The 18,263-nt window shown below is 34.7% G+C and overlaps 1 protein-coding gene across 1 annotated transcript in view; it reads right to left on the bottom strand.

The window, feature by feature from the left end:
• Nucleotides 1-4,953: 4,953 nt before the first annotated feature.
• The window catches only part of RADX (RPA1 related single stranded DNA binding protein, X-linked), a 58,966-nt gene continuing 45,656 nt past the window's right edge, over nt 4,954-18,263 (bottom strand). Inside the window, exons 13-14 of the mRNA XM_012751163.2 lie at nt 13,681-13,848; nt 4,954-6,191 (exon numbers count right to left, since the gene is read on the bottom strand). Coding sequence (XP_012606617.1) covers nt 6,061-6,191; nt 13,681-13,848 — 299 coding nt within the window. The 3' untranslated portion in view covers nt 4,954-6,060. The remainder of the gene's footprint in view (nt 6,192-13,680; nt 13,849-18,263) is intronic.

Below are 18,263 nucleotides of genomic sequence, written 5' to 3'. Positions count from 1 at the left end.
TCTACCTCCGTTTACTTTGTCATTCCATTTTTTTTCATTTGGTCAAAACTTTAAACAATATTTTTTGCTGTTATCAGTTTTTGTATAACAATTTTTTCTCTATTTAAGATTATATCCTAGGATGTATTTCCAGTGGATTTAATAGGTTGAAGGTTTGAACATTTGAAAAATCTGAATGCATTTTGCCAATTTGCTTTCCAAATGGGTTAGAACAATGCATGTTGCATGATTATGTTGGTTTCATGTTCTTTTCCCTTGCCTTGGTCACCATCATTTTGAAATACTTTTACTAATTTAGTAATCAAAAATACTTTCTTTTCATTTGTATTTCTTTGATTACTAGTGAGGCTGAACATTTCTTTTCATATTATTGTATACTAGTTACATTACTTTTCTTCCTTATTTTTGGTTACATATTCTTTGTCCTTAGGTGTTTTTCATATCATTAAAATTATTGGCTGGGCACGGTGGCTCATGCCTTTAATCCTAGCACTCCGGGAGGCCAAGGCAGGAGGATCGTTTGAGCTCAGGAGTTGGAGACCAGCCTGAGCAAGAGCGAGACCCCTTCTCTACTAAAAAAATAGAAAGAAATTAGCTGGACAACCAAAAACATATAGAAAAAATTAGCCGGGCATGGTGGTGCATGCCTGTAGTCCCAGCTACTTGGGAGGCTGAGGCAGGAGAATTGCTTGAGCCCAGGAGTTTGAGGTTGCTGTGAGCTAGGCTGATGCCACAGCACTCTACCCCAGACAAGAGGGTCTGTCTCAAAAAAAAAAATTAAAATTATTTTTTTCAAGTTATAAAAGTAATATATGCTTGTGATAACAAGAGAAACAATTCAGGACAAAGATATATAAAGTAAAAACTCTCCTGGTTCATCCCTCTTCCAATGTCTCCCAGAGGCTCGGAAGGGAAGGGGGGAAGGGGAGATGAAAAGTTGGTTAATGGGAACAAAAATACAGAAGATAGAAGGAATATCTTCTATCTATATTCCTTCTAGATAGAAGGAATACCTTCTAGTATTTGATGGTACAGTAAGGAAATGATAGTTAATAATTTATTCTATATTTCAAAATAGCTAGAAGAGAAGAATTGTAATGTTCCCAGCACAAAGAAAAGATAAATGTTTGAGGTGATGGATATCCCAGTTACACTGATTTGATCATTACACATCGTATACAGGTATCAAAATATGACATGTACCCCCAAAGTAAGTACAACCATGATATATCAATAAAAATACAAAAAAACCTCCACCATTAAATAAAGGGTAATGGGGCAATTGGTTAGTAAGTTCAAAGAGAAAAATAATCAGTTTGGCTCCTCATTTCCTCCTCACCCTACACCAAAATAAACTATAGTTGGACTAAATAACATTTTTAAAAAGTTAATAATTTTTTTAAACCAGCAGAAAACAGAGCTCAGTATTTATTAAACCCTTTGAAAAATCAGAGCAGGCTATCTTATCATTGGAAGAAATTAGAGGAACATTTGCCCAGTCAACATTGCCAAACTATGTCAAATAGGCAGCGATATATTAGGGAAATATTTGTAGCAAATGTGCCAAAGGTATTTTATGATATATTATTAAAGATCTTATGTCCATGATATATATTTTAAGTGAAAAAAAAGCAAGTTATAGAATGATAAATATACTCTATTTTGGTAACGAAACCAAGCCCCCTTTGTATCTTTAAAAGGAAATATATCTGTATGCACAAACAAGGAGAAAGGTAGCAAGATATACCTGGGCCTTTAACACTGGCTCCCTGTTAAATAATCTTAACATACTAATTTCAAATCTTCACATTATATTTTTGCACAAGTTAAATCATTATGTGCCTTAAAAATGACAACTTTCTCATAACAGCTTGTGCCAGTGCTGTGTATTACAGAATTTCACTAAACTATTAGGTTACATTGCTCTGGAGGTCAGTGCATCACTTTATATGGTATCTTGTATCTAAGTGCTTTTATGTTTTTCTTTTATGGCTTTCAGAGTGAGTCAAAACTTGGAAAGATAATTTTAAATTGTTTTTAAAACTTTGCAGTTGAGTAAAATTAGTCCTGGAATAATAAGTACCCATCAGCCTAATTAATTTTCTTTTTAATTATTAAGGTAATTTGCAGGAGGTTGAGTGGTCTAAGTGCTGACTCAATGTTTTTAGTTTTGTCTGTGGGACACCTACCTACATTAGAATCCCTTGGAAGTTTATTAAAATGAAGATTCCTGGGTCCCACCTTCCATCATCCTGAATCAGAATTTGAGGGAAAACTTAGGAATTTGTACTTTAAATAAGCCCTCCAGGTAATTCCTATGCACTTTCAAGTTTAAGAACTTTAGATCATACAACTTGTACATGCTGGATGATAACTGGATCTAGTTCTGGTTTTGACAGATTAGTTGCTGCCATTTTATTTCAACCTCATTGTGCTTCAACTTCCAATCTATAAAGGTTTGATGTTTACTTGAACTTTAGCTGGTACTTTGAACATTTATAAAGTATCTTACAAACCAACAGTTTACACAAGTGCCCACTCTACAACAGCTAGTATATCCTTGGGAAGACAAAAACCCCTCTGGGCCTTTTTCTGGATTTGCACAATAAAAGAGGTTGGATTAGGATTTATCTATAGGGTCTTTTCCAGATCTGACATGCTAGAACTCTGTGAAAATGAAAGTTGTTTAGAAATTATCAATTTCAAATTTTTCCTTCCCATCAGCACAATTCATAGCAAAGGTGTACTGAGTACACATAATTGTAGCATCTAAATAGGAAAGTAAGTTCAAAATATTGCATAAAGCTTGAGCTCTAATAAAACTAACAAATGCTTGAAACAGTACTATATACTGATAGTTCTAAAACTTATGTGCACATTAAAATCTCTTGGGGAGCTTTTAACTATTCTGATGCCCAGGCTGCACCCCAGAGAATTAGGGGTTAGTCTTAGGTATAGTAATTTTTGAAACTTCCCAGGTGATGCCAATATGAAGCCAAGTTTGAGAACCATTGCTATATAGTACTGTTTCAAACATTTAATATTATTAGACTTTTTCAATTACTTATACTTGAGTGCCTTAATAAAGGTACTTATTACCTTTAAAATCTGCATTTTAACTGTAACAATAAAATCTGTATTTTAATGTTACCTTCAAAAGTTATATTGAATATACCCACTTCTCTCAATCTCATTTGTCACCTACCTAATCCCCTTGCTTTCCCTTTTGCCTCTTGCATTAGTAGGATACAGGTTAGATTTCTGTTCAGAGACTCAAAATAATGGTGGCTTAAACAAGATAGAAGTTTTTTTCTCATGTAACAGCCAAAAGAGGTAAGCGGTATAAAGCTGGTATGGCAGCTCCACAATGACAGGAACCTAAGTTCCTACCAGCTGGTTGCCCTGCCATCGGTAGGGTGTTGCTCTTCTCTGCATCATCCAAGATGTCTCACCACCATGCTCATATTATAGCCAGCAGAATGGGGAGGGGAAGGAAAGAGAGCATTCCCTCTTTTTAAAAAATTATAATTATTATTTTTAAATTTTTTCCATTTCAGCATATTATGGGGGTACAAATGTTTAGGTTACATATATTCCCTTTGCCCCATCTGAGTCAGAACTTCAAGCATGTCCATCCCCCAGATGGCGTGCACTGTACCCATTAGGTGTCCTTTGAGGGAATGGTTCTGAAATTGTATGTATCACTTATGCTCACTTCCATTGGTGAGAACTGAGTACAAAGCCATACCTAGCCACAAAGGAAGTAGGGGAAAGTATTCTTTATTTTAGGTCGTCATGTACTCAGCTAAAAATTGGGAGATTTATTGCTACAGAAGAAGAGAACAGGTATTGGAGTTCAACTAGCATAATCTGCCAACCTCCTTGTAATCCATTCTCCTTCCAGCAGACAGTGATCATTCTAAAACATGATAGTGGCCACAAACCATTGAATGGCTTCCCAGTGCTTTAAAGATACAAACTAAAGTCTTTACATGGCCTATAAGATTCTGTATAGTCTTGCAAGAATCCTTATCTATTTGCCTGTCTCATGTTGTATCCCACTTTCTACACTCCAGACCTTATTTAATTCCTCAAACATACCTTCTGCTGCTTGAAGTCCTTTATACTTCAAGTTCACTTCCTCAGGGAAAACTTTCCTAGTGCTTCTTCTTCATTAAAAAGCTCTAATATAAACCACACACCTTTCCTTTATCACATTTATCTCACATGTTTGTGCAATTTATTTGAATGTCTTTCTCTTCTACAACATTTGTAAGTTCCATGAGAGTAGGGACCATGTCTGTTTTTGCTTGTATTGTATTGTGTTCTTAGTGCTAAGCCAGTGCTTGGCACAGAGTGGACACTCCAATATTTAGATACATGCAATAATAATTTGGTTCATTATTTTATGAGCCTCATGGTTTAGAGTTTATCTCACAGTGAAATTTATTATTATTCAAATCTTTTACTTTGTGCTCAAATTACAGTTTAAAGAAACAGACTTTAGCATATAAGCTTAACCTTATAATTTAATTGTCTTGACTATTTTATATTGTCATTTCGTTTTTTTTCTCTTTCAGTTCATCCATTTACAAAATAGATACTAAAACCTTGTTAGGGGCACCTTCTAGATCTTAAGCTACTAGAAGTCAGATACAATAACCTCAGAATAGCATCAGAGGCACTTGAGTTGCTTTAAAAAAAGCTGCTTGATTTTCACTGAAAGTGTGCATATCATTTTAAAAACAGCGAATATATTTCAGATTTGTTTTGACAACAGTCTTTAAACTCATATGAAAGGATCATCTTTCATATTAGCAAGTATATAATAGGCCAAAAATGGGGAGGAACACATTAAATACACTCAAAATGAGACAGGAGACCAAAAAAGTTGCTGTATTTTAACTTCTTTAATAATACACTTAAAACTGTAACACAACAAGAATCCACTATTTTAATTAACATTTAAACACAATTATAAAGAATAAAAGACCGAACACATTTATGAACAAACTGCATTATGTCTTTAGGTTTGTAGGCTGCCCAACACATTTAAAATGTATAGCAAATGAAGTCACAGTACTATAGGGCTACAAGAAAATCTCACAAGTTAATAGCTTAACTAGAATTAGATTTATCTTGATACAGAATAATCTTTAAATTCATTTGATGGTCATTTTGGCTCATCTAAAAAACCACACAGATGTCAATCACAGAGACTTACAAATACAGAGTGGCCATTTCATTTAAAATGAAGTATTATAGACAACCAGAATAAAATCAATTCCCTTAGTTTCTGTTTTTCACTTTCCATACGAGCATTTGAAATGTTAATATGAGATAAAAATTTCACATTACATATATTGAAGCTACAAACAAATACAGCAAGAATACAGACATACTGCAGCCTCTGGCTTTAACATCTCAACACACTGGTCAAAATATTGAGAAATTCAAGGCATACAAAGTCACGATATGGGGTGGATAAACCTTACAACAATTTAATTCAGCACATTCATTTTACAACTGGCTAAACAAAAGACCAGGGACAACTGGACCATAACAATCCATGTGTGCTTTTGCAAATGCTAGAAACTACCTTGGTTGTGAGAAATGCAGGTTGATCACTTTAGGAGAATTTAATCTTCAGATTGGCAATTTATAATTTCTCCTTACATGTGAATAACACTGGAAGGATGTTAAATCTCCAAGAAAAGTTACTCTTATAAGTTAGGATGCCTTATACTGAGGCTTTAGAATAAAAGTACACTTCACGAATAGAACACTGAACATAAATTATTGTTATAAGTCAGGATAAGAGTCATACAGAAGTAAGGTAGATTTCCCGATACACAGAAATTACTTTGATGACCTTGTTTTCAATCATGAATCTAAAATGAAGTACGTTACCTCCAAATACAAGATGAACATAAAACCACTTAACTTTAGAACTCACGTAATATTTTTGCTGAAAACGGTTACTGAATTACCAACAATGTGATAGAATATCTTTAAAGTAGTGCCTTCTTTATAATCTGTAATAATTTCATTTTTTAATTTTTAAGAAGTATTCTTTGGACTATAAATTTTCTGCAAATACACTTCCACTTTATTGTTACCCAAATTACAGATATCCAAGATACCGATGATATGGACTCTATCCAGTTCAGTTGCTGCTTTTATAATATCACCTAAAAGTAAAAAGCAGATGGTAAGTACTGTAAAATAGTTAAATATTTACTTGGATTTAGTATCATATAAGCTGATGATTTTTTTCTGACAATATTAACACTGTTCTTCATTTTCTCCCTCTTCCTTCCAATTTATCACATGCATTTACCAAAGTTATGATATAGTAACTTCTGCAGATTAAAAGTTGAACACATCAAACAGATGGACCAATAATGTCAAGATATAGATTGATACTTCAAAGCCATATTTAGTTTTTGGGTTTTTTGTTTTGTTTTGTTTTTGGTGGAGAAAAGTATATCTACATATCTTCAAGGTCACTTAGAAGGTTCCAAATAAACAATTTACACTTCAAAGAAATGCAAAGATAAATTTTATTTTGAAATTCAATCATCAATTTTTCATGAAATCTACAAGCCAGAAAGCAAAGCAATATATAAATACCTTATATATTTTAATTAAATATGTGTGTATATGTGTGTATGTGCATATATTTAATTGAAGCTTCTTTTAAAGTGTATTTCCTCTGAAGCAATTTTATTAACTAAAATTTAGCTTTGGATACTCTCAATAAGCTCTATCAAAAATGGATCAGGTAAGTGACATCACTGAAAATAGCAGAGTAGGGAACTTTAGGGTTCTGTCCCTCTTCAAAGCATCTTTTAAGCTGGTAAACTTATAAGCTTATAAACTCTCAGAATCAACTTTTGCAGAACTCTGGAATCTAGACCAAAACTTAGAACAACCAGGGAAAAATTAATAGAGAAAGAAACTGCTGCACTGTGGGAAGAGTGTGCTGTGGTGTTTTATAGCCCCTCACTCCCCAGATAAGTGACAGCCATGAATATGGCAGCTTGCACTCTTGGTGCAGGTTGATAGTACCAAAGGCAGCAATGCAGACCTTATTTTCAAAGATGTGGTTGTATTTTTAGTTTTTAAGAGATGGTGTCTCCTCTGTTGTCCAGGCTGAGTGCAGTGGGGTGATAATAGCTCAAAGCAGCCTCAAACTCCTGGGCTCCGGTAATCTTCCAGCCTAAGCCTCCACAATAGCTGGGACTACAGGCATGCGCCACCACACCCAACTAGTTTTTTCTTATGTTTTTTAGAGATGAGATCTCACTATGTTGCCCAGGATGGTCTCAAACTCATGGCCTCAAATGATCCTCCCACCTCAGCCTCCCAAGTGTTCTGATTATAGGCATGAGCCGCTGTACCCAGCTAGAAGATATGGTTGTGTGTTTGACCTGTCCACCAGCTCTCTCAAGGACAGATGCAAGAGTCTGCTTTTGTTTCACCCAGTTTGGAGCATTCCCACAGCTGGGGTGGCTTTCCTGGTGGCAATTTAGTTGAAAGCATATAAAAAAAGCAAAAGTATTGGCCAGGGCATCTGGGTAGTCTATAAAGCTGAGACAAGCAATAGACAGAACAAAAAAGCCTAGATAGGAAAACAACAGGAAAAGAGATATATCGGAGAATAAGGGCTTTTTAAAAGCTCTTGTGTACACTGGGAAATCAAGAAGGCCATATGCATACCCAGGTCTGGACAAATATTCAGAAAAGGCCTGAGAAGACTCTGATCATTCACCTCTGGCTGACCTTTAGGGTCTGAGCAACCAGGAAGTGAAGGCTAAGGAAGAGTTGTAAATGTCCTGGCTAAATGTTGAAGGAGTGCCACCACACAGGGCTAATCTGCAAAAATTGGGAGAGTATGTTTTTTTCTTTTCCCATTTCTTGGCTCCAATGTTTGAGGAAACTGTCAAAACACTAGCTGACCGCCACTAAGCTAATGGATCACAGACTTCAGTGGCTATACACAAAAAGATTTTATTTTAAATAGGAAAATATTAAACCGCTTAGAGGTTAAGTAACAAGCAAGTCACATGGTGATTCTAATCTAGATGATCTTGTTCCAAGGCATATTTTAACCTTTTATGCTAGAGCTCCATCCCTACAAAACTGTGCTAAAATCCAAGAGGGGATCTAAGTTTTGTGGGGCCTGAAGGGTATATTATTTAGGAGCCCCATTTCATGAAAAAATACAAAATATACAAGAATATCAAAAGGGCCTTAAAAGGGACCGATGCAAGCTTAAAGTTTCATTAGCATCACAGTAAATCCACCTCTGCTAGACACATTAAAAATCTAAACAATGATCTAAAATTATACAAATTCACTAAAGCACAATGAATATTATAACAACTGCTAGTACCATATAATTTTATTTTTCTTTGAGTGGGATGGGCTTTAATCCAGATGCTTTGGAATGATTTCAAGATCTTTAGATTTAATGCCAACAGCAACCACCTAAACCTCAATAATTCTAATTGCTATCATATATTGACTTTTACAAATAATGATTTAACTACTACCCAAAACATAAAATATAGGTTAGTCTTCTATTTAGGTGATTCTGCCTAGTTGTGTAAAACTTTGAAATGACAATCTCTCTATGCTTCAATTTGTTTAGCTAGTACCTATATCATAAGAATGTTTTGAGGATTAAAAATATGTAAATCATTAAGAATGGTAGCTGACACATAGCAAGCACTCAATTAAATATTAACAATGATTATTTTCACTTAAAAACTTATGAAATTAGGCTATGATTATTATTGCTATCATAATTATTCTTTTAAAATAACTACAGATTTTATTGATAAAATGAGGTTCTCTACATTTCATTTTAAATTGTTAGAATTACAAGAATGGCACATTTTTAGGAACATCACAGATGCATAGGGTAAGTGTGACAAAGGCAATGCTATATGTTCTCTACTCTGTTTTCTCTTCTTGGTCACAGGGGAAAACAAAGTATCCTGGACTTCCTTGTAGCTAGGTTAGGATCATGTAACTAAGTTCTGGCAAATGAGAATGTGAGTGGAAGTGATGTCACTTCTGCTCCTATGTAATTAAAAGCCAGAAGTGACGTCACTCTTCTCCAATGTAATTAAAAGCCAGTGTCTCCTCCATCTTTCTTCCTCTGCCTTGACAACCTAGAAGCCATTTGTTTCTACTGGGGCAGCAACAAGATGGAAGTAGGCTGGATTCCTGAATCACTGCTGGGAAGAGAACTGATGAATGATTGCATTAGACTCGAGCAAGAAATAAACTTTTATTAAGTCATTGTGACTTTAGAGTTGCTTTGTAAGTGCAGCATAGACCAACCTATTTTGTAAAACAGTGTGGTATTCCTGTCTCTGAAAATAATATGGGAAACTCTGACTACCTAGAGAATAATAAAATTATTTTCTTAAATGTGTTAAAACTCTTCCACATTATGCTATACTTCTGAGATATGTATCAATGGTAATGTTTTCAAGGAGTTGGAAGAAATAGATATCCTTGTGTTTAATAAGTAAACATGATACCAAGTAGGACATGATATCAGTAAGTATTATTCAATAAATGATTTGGGGTAAATGGCTAATCATTTGGAAAAAATATATAAAATATAAAGTTATCTTACTTTCTACACAAAAAATACAAATGGATAAAAATTTTAAGTAGGAAAATGAATCCATATCAACACCAAAGTACCCCCAAAATCTTAGGCCGGGTGTGGTGGCTCACACTTGTAATACTAGCATTTTTTGGAGGCCAACATGGGAGAATCACTTGAGGCTAAGAGTTAGACACCAGCCTGTGCAACAAAGTAAGACCCCATCTCTACAAAAAACAAAGAAACTAGGTAGGTGTAGTTGTGTGCACCTATAGTCCTAGCTGCTCAGGAGGCTGAGGAAGGAGGATGACTGGAGCCTAGGAATTTGAGGCTGCAGTGAGCTATGATGGTGCCACTGCTCCTAGCCTGGGCCACAGCCAGATGCCGCTGTCTCAAAAAACAAAACAAAACAAAACAACCCTCCCCTCCGCAAACTCAAATCTAATTAAAAAATGGGCAAAGGACTTCAACAGGCATTTTTCCAAAGAAAATATACAAAGAGAAAACAAACACATGAAAAGATGTTCAACATCATCAGAAATTAGGGAAATGTAAATCAAAACCACATTATATCCATTAGGATGGCTGTTATAAAAACCACCAGAAAAAAGTGTTGGTGAGGATGTGGAAAAACTGGAATTCTCATGCATTGCTGGTAGAAATGTAAAAAAAAAAAAAAAGTTAAAAAAATAGTGCAACTGCTGTGGAAAAGTTTGTGATTTCCTCAAAAAGTTAAACACAGAATTACCATATGATCCAGCAATTCCACTCCTAGGTATGTATCAAAAGAAGTGAAAGCAGGGACTAAAAGTAGATACCTATACACCAATGTTCATAGCAGAATTATTGACAATAGTTAAAACATGGAAACAACCCAGATGTCCATTAACAGATGAATCGATAAACAAAATGTGGCATATATACACAATGGCATATTATTCAGTAATAAAAAGGAATGAAATTCTGATTATATTACAACATGGATGAACCTTGAAAATGTTATGCTAAGTGAAATAAGCCAGACATAAAAGGACAAATAGTGTATTATTCCATTTGCATGAAATACTAAGATAGGCCAATTCATAGAGACTGAAAATGGAACAGCCATTACCAGGGGGTGGGGAGAGGGGGAAGGGGGAGTTACTGTTTAATGGGTACAGAGTTTCTGTTTGAGATTATGCAAACTCTCTGAAAATGGATAGTGGTGATGGTTGCACAACATTGTGAGTGTACTTAATGTCACTGAATGGTACACTTAAAAATGGTTAAAATAGTAAATTTTGTTATATATATTTTATCACAATAAAAATATGAGTAAATGTAATGAAGCTATAAAAGTACCAGAAAAAGACATAGAGAATTTAAAAAAGTACTTTTGAATTGAGTGATGCCTTTCTGAGTATGACATAAAACTAGCAGCCACAAAATAAAAAGCTGATATATTTGAGTATATACAAATAAAATTACTTATTAACAAAATACTAAAACAAACCTCCCATTGAATAAATGTCAAACTGGGTAAAAGTATTTGTAACACCTGATGAAGGGTTAATTTCTTTAATATCCGTAGAGAACTTACAAATTAATAAGAAAAAAAAGACACTAAGAGGAAAGTGGAAAAAATAAAACTAGCATAGAAAGTTCTAGAAAGTTACAGAAGGAAAAAATATAAATGGCCAATAAACATATGAAGATTTGCAATCTCAGAAACAATTAAGAAATGTAAATCAAAATAATGAAATATTGCTTTTTGCCTATCAGTCTGCAAAGATTAATAAGACCAATAATACTTAGTGTTTACTAGGGTGTGAGTAAAGTGGTACTCTTGCTTTTGGTTCAAGTGTGAATTAAGTATAACCTTTTTGGAGAACAATTGGACATTATTTACCAAAATTTTAAATGTACATGCATTTTGAGTCAGTGACTTATCTTCTAGGAATTCATCTTACAGATAAATTTGTAGAAATGTACATAGATTTTATATATATATACATATACATAAGTATATTCACTGCAGTACTGTTTGCTAATAGGAAAAACAACTGAAAACAATCTAAATGTCCATCAGTAGAGGATGGGTTAAATAAATTTTGGTACATTCACCCAGTGAAATAGTTTGTAGTTATTAAAAAGAATGAGGTAGCTCTCTATATACTAATATGAAATATATCCAAGATATACTGTCAAAGGGAAAATGCTGGTTATGGAATCATATGTTTCTCAATCCCATCTGTATGTTACAGAGAGAGAGAGAATGAATGAATGAATATATACTGTTATATGCAAAAGTAATTCCTCAAAGGATTCAAAGAATACTGGTTATTTCCAAAAAGTAGGTGAGTGGGATGTTGGAATGGACTGGGTCTGGGAAAGCAAAGAGGGGAACTTTCACTTTTACCTGGTACCTTTCTGTACTGTTTGAATTTTTAAATTATTAACATGTATAGTTTTTTGTAATAAAAAAGAAGCTAGTTTATAAAAAATATATGAAAGATGACACTAGTGTTCTATGAACCACTGCATTATATCTCTATATAACTATTTTTATCTTTCAATTTAGAATCATGAGAGAGATGGGAAAATGTGGAATCAGATCTGGTTTCAAATTCTAGCTGTGTTATTTATGCTAGTGAATCTCTCTGATTTTCAGTCTAGTTATCGATAAATAGGGGATAATAATCACCTTGCAAGGTTTCTATTAGGATTAGTTGTAACTTATGTAAAATGGACAGGCACAGAGTTAAATGGATACTATTATTATTATGAATGCTATGTCATGAAAAACATGGTATTCCATTCAAAATTAATCACTTTGCCTTTGATTACCAATTGATTTTTCTTCCCTAGTGATTCTTGTCTTTCATGTCCCAAATAGGGACTTGTCTTTCATGTCTCAAACTTCTCTGACAGAATGATACCAGTTATTTTTCATGTGACCATGTCAGTGACTACTGGAAGAATATTGGCACTAGTAACAAGCAGATAGCTGAGAACTCTGACCTGATAGTTTATATCAATAATAGCATATATATATAGCATAAGACATGTGACAGAAGTGGATATCATATGAAATAAGAGCATATATGAGTACACAAATATTTAAACAATATGCTAGAGCACTAATTAAGAAATTTGAAATTACCAAAAGTCTAAGGAGCTGCAATGTAGGAAGTAATACTGCAAGTCAACTAATATATCATTTCTATAATGGACTGTGGGAAAAATTTAAAATCCTCACCTCTTATAAAATTAGATTCTCAAGTTCAGTCTGCAGCAACCATTACTGGCAAAAGTTACTTTATCATCGGGCATAGCTTGTAACACTCATTTAAAAACAACATACACTCAAGGGTTTCATCAGCTTAGAAAGACCTACCACAAAATCCCAAGATAATAAAGCCTTTCTTAACAGCTCTTTTAAAATTTAATATCCTGATAAGCTCAATGAAAATTGCTAGAAACTTTACCACATGCTTAGGAATTAGAAATAACAACAGAAAGTGAATAGGATAATTACAATTGGACACATAATTTTATAGGTATGCAGAAATAACTTAAAGTTAAGTATATTATGCAACAGCCTAAACAATTTAGTTGGTTGAAGAGTTTCACTATGGGGATTACATACACTCCTAGCAGTCCTAAAGGAATTTATTTCATAGGACTTGAATAACTAAACATTTATATAAGAGAAAATAATTGCACTGGAGGTATGATTTCAGGCAATTATAAGGTGAAATGACAAATTGTCTTGTCTGAGTTAAAAGGAGAAAAGAGTAGAATCTGTACTGTTCCATGTGCATACCACTTAGGTCTGATGAAATAATTACATTTGGAATTGTATTATAAGAGAATATTCTTAATAGCTGTATGGAATAGAAACAAGTTATTCAATTTATTTAAAAGTCTTGGGGTTCATTTACCAAATAACCCTTGAATTAAAACTACATTAAATTTTAAGGCTAGAACTATTTACATAATAAAATCTTAAGGTTAGGACTGCTTATAATATTACTTTTTTCTGAGTGAAAAGAATACTGAGCTTGTCTTACCGGCAAGTGCTCTTGGACCTTGGATTCGGTCATTGCCAGTTAATTCCTGTGGATATACACAGCTGTAATTCATGCTGGTTAACAATGTGTCTATTTGAGATGTTCGGACATCTTCTGGACAATACATGGGTAGGAATGCGACATCAATTGCTATCTCATGGTTCAGACCTATTAGAGAAAAATCACACGTTATTGAAAGTTCCGTGGGTTACCATATAGTCCTAATGAAGCCGAATTTGCTGGTTTGATCCTAACATGTGCAAACAGCTTCAGACCTGGGGAAAAAAAAAACCTGTGTTTCAAAACTGGGGACTATACCCTTAGCTCTGCAAACAATTTATAAATACATGCTCTTGGCTGAAAGACTAGACACTTGAGTGCAACCTATCACCATTGCTGGAAATAACAATTCAAAAGGTTTTCCCCACTGATGGAAGATTGAAATCTTATTTTTCAGAGGATAGCCTGGTCACATAAGTGAAGACATACAGAGTGTTTCCTTAGTCATTCATGCCACTACAGGATAGGAGAATTCAGAGATGACTATTGGTTCCCTTATTGCTCTTTGGACTTAAGGATATCTGACTCAAGTAAGACCAGGGATGGTAGTAAACTAGGTCCCATCTGTCCTTAAATATACAAGCCAAGCTTCACACACTCACCATTAGGGCTATAAAATGTTGCAGTAGAGAAAGGGCTAAGGGGGAACAACCAAAGTGAATCCTGACCTATGATTGTCATCTCTTTATTTGGGTCAATGTCAAGGTGGATAAAAAAGACTTCCTAGAGGAAGACAAGGGTTTGAGCTGGGTACTAAAGAAGAAGTAGCATTTAAATAAACAGAGAGGAGGGCATTTCAGGCACGGCAGGGAGTAGCACAAGTCAAAGGTAGAGACCAGAGTAAAGAGATCATCTTAGTTAGAGCAAGGGTAAATAAACACACAGAGCACAGCTTTTAAACTATGAATTCTATCCAGTCACCCAAGCCAGAAACCTGAGTTATTCTTAACTCCTCCCTTTTATTCTTCCCAGATATTTAGTCACTAGATTCTATGATCTTAATATTTCTCCTGTTCCTCCCTTATAGCAATTCTTAAGTACTGAGTATGGGCCAATGATGGGTAAACAAAGTCCTTCTTGTTAAGCTGCAAACTGATCCAGAAATGAAAGTCCTTTGCTTTTGAGCAAGTGACACTAAATCTCATAGCTTTAATTTAATATACAACTAAAGTCCACTTAAAGCTTTTTAAGGATTACTAAAATTTGGTATTCATAAACTAAAATAATCATATTAGCTAGAATTTCCCAAAGATTCCAATTCAGTATTTTAAGAAGTGTAGCTACCCCACAACTCTTAGCAATGCTGCAAAACTCCTGTGAATGTGTATACAATGGTCTCTCTCCTTGATTCTAAGACTAAACTCTAAAGCATGCCGTTAATTTTATGTTTTTTTAGAAAAAAGAAAACACTGCATTAAATGTACTTATTAACCATAAGGTGCTTTCCAACTTGCAAATGTGAAAAGAAAGCATGCCTTAGAACTGAGAAAATACCAGAAGTTGGAAATCCTGGTATTTTCAGGAAGGCAGCTTTATTATCAGTGTGTCATGTATATTATTTTGAATTGCTTTCTAAATTACAAAATACTGTGAGTTAAGCTTCAACATTATAAATAATGTTTGTTCTGAGCTGTTTGATTAAAACTAGAGTTCAAAGTGCAAATGTATTAGTCAACAGGCCTCAAGGTTCTGTACCGCTGCTCTAGCGCCTGGAATGTTCTTTCCCCAGATAACTACCTGACTTGCTCCTTCACCTCCATCAGGTCTCTGGTAAAATGTTACTTTCTCAGGGAGACCTCTGCTGGCCACTTTATTTAAAATTTAACCCTTTCCTAATATAGCATTCCCAGCCCCCAAACCCCCTTTTTTTTTTGTAGTGATTATCACCATCTCACTCTACTACAAGCAGTCTTAGGGCAGGGTTTTTAATCAACTGTATTCACTAATGTAACTTTAGCACCTAGAACAGTGCGAGGCACATAGTTGGTGCTCAGTGAATATTTGTTAAATTGAGTAAATAAATGTACATTTGTGTATTTTACCTACAATTTTCAATACTAGACTTTAAGACATTTGTGCATTCATGTTCAAATACAAATTCATACATATTCCAATTACCAAGAAATGAACACAAATATCCTGTACAAACCCCAGTAACAATGGCTACAATGTAAGGAGAGCTGTTAAAATAATCTTCTCTAGATTTTTTTTGAACTCCTGATCTTGAGAAATCCTCCCTCCTCAGCCTCCCAGAGTGCTACGATTACAGGCATGAGCCACTGTGCCAGGCCCTAGATTTTTTTGTCAAAATATGTTTAGACAAAATTTGTCATATGGTTTGTTCTTTTCCTTTTCTGTAAAATGCATTTAAATGATAATTTAAAATTTTAATAGCATTAATTGTGACATAAAGGTAATTTAATATGCTATAGTTACATTGAAATAATAAGGCTTCATTTCCCTTTATTTTTTTCTCCCATTATAGCAGCCACATACACCAACATAATTCTTGCCCACCTTGGTATTAGCGTGTGGGCTCAGGATCAATTATTTGTACCCCTGAGGTGTGCCTCCTTTTTCTTGCTGAAAGCCCACTTGAACAATTAGCTGAGTAGCACTGGGTTCCCTCACTGTTGGTTCCCTCATCACTTAATGCTATTACTGGGGTTTATATCTCTTGACTTCCAAAGACAAATAGATGGCCTTCAGAGACTTACGAAAGGCTGGCTGGATTATGTTCCTAAGTGTCTAAGTCAAAGGCAAATTGAAGAGAGGATTCTTTTTTTGCTACAAAATATTTTACATATTTATGGACTATATGAAGAGAGGACTCAAACTTTGACTCATCAGATTTCATGGGTAACTAAATTAGTGTTAGTAGAGCCAATGACATACTGATGACATCTATACATTCAATTAAACTTTTAAAAAGTGTTTTCTTATATTTATGACATCTATACATTCAATTAAACTTTTAAAAAGTGTCTTCTTATATTTATGACATCTATACATTCAATTAAACTTTTAAAAAGTGTCTTCTTATATTTAAGGTGCGAGATAATTCTTAAAATTGGGAGAGACTGAGCAACAGATTTTAAATTTTATACCTGGGCTGAAAATTTAGTTTGTTTACTTCATCTCAGAATAGTGTCTTTAAAGTGTGTGATTTCACATGGTTGGCAATGGGCGGAGGTTTTAGTTATTATTATCTACTGATGTGAGGCAAGTGAGATGATGTAGCAAGGATTTTTTTTTTTTTTTTTTTTTTTTTTTTGAGACAGAGTCTCGCTTTGTTGCCCAGGCTAGAGTGAGTGCCGTGGCGTCAGCCTAGCTCACAGCAACCTCAAACTCCTGGGCTCAAGTGATCCTTCTGCCTCAGCCTCCCGGGTAGCTGGGACTACAGGCATGCGCCACCATGCCCGGCTAATTTTTTATATATATATATCAGTTGGCCAATTAATTTCTTTCTATTTATAGTAGAGACGGGGTCTCGCTCTTGCTCAGGCTGGTTTTGAACTCCTGACCTTGAGCAATCCGCCCGCCTCGGCCTCCCAAGAGCTAGGATTACAGGCGTGAGCCACAGCGCCCGGCCAATAGCAAGGATTTTAAGATAAGAACCAGTGCTTCTGGGATAGGTTTCTGATACTGCCACTGTACTGAGCTAGTTGTTGAGAGCCATTAGAACTGTGAGAAAGAAGATTAATAATTCTATTTGATGTTTTCAGTAACAATTCACTCTATGCCAGTCACAGCTAATGACTGGGTAACAGGGTTGTGGTCCAAATAACTTCTGGCTTCAAGAATAAGGTATTTCAAAATTGCTGGATCCTACAGAAACTAGCAAGATATTGCACAGGGATAATAAACCACTAGAAGACAGCATCAGTGTAAGTCAGATAATCTTTGTGCTTGGAGAACTTTAAGTGTCATACAGATTTATCTCCCTGGATTGGTTTAAGCAGTTGTAACTATGAACAGGGGTTAAGAACAGGGGTCAGTAAACCTGGAGGAGGGCCAAGTCTAGCCTGCACCTAGTTTTGTACATCCCATGAACTAAGACTTACTCTTTTACATTTTTAAATGGTTAAAAAGTCAAAAGAATAACATTTTATGATACATGAAAATATGAAACTCAAATTTTAACCATGCATATTCATTTACATATTATCTGTGGCTGCTTTCACACTAAAACAGCAGAGCTGAATAGTTATAACAGAAATTATCTGGCCTGCACAGCCTCAAACATTTCATCCTTTACCCTTTACAGAACAAGTGTGACCCCTTGTGCAGGATATTCTTAAAGTCATCTTGCAGTTTTAGGAGTTATTTAACTAATAGAACATTAATCAGAGATTTAATCCTCTCTTCTGAGTTCACTGCTCATGTCCATGCTTAAAATATATAGACATTACTCTGGTCTTAATACAACTTGGGTTTATACTTTCCTAAAACATCTGACAAATTCACCACTTTCATAACTGATATTCCGCTCTCATATAACCAGTATCAGAAAATGTCTATAT

This window comes from Microcebus murinus, chromosome X (genome assembly GCF_040939455.1).
Source record: "Microcebus murinus isolate Inina chromosome X, M.murinus_Inina_mat1.0, whole genome shotgun sequence".
NCBI classification, from domain to species: Eukaryota; Metazoa; Chordata; class Mammalia; order Primates; family Cheirogaleidae; genus Microcebus; species Microcebus murinus.
Note: the sequence above shows the minus strand (reverse complement) of the source record. Positions and strands in the feature narration are given on the sequence as shown.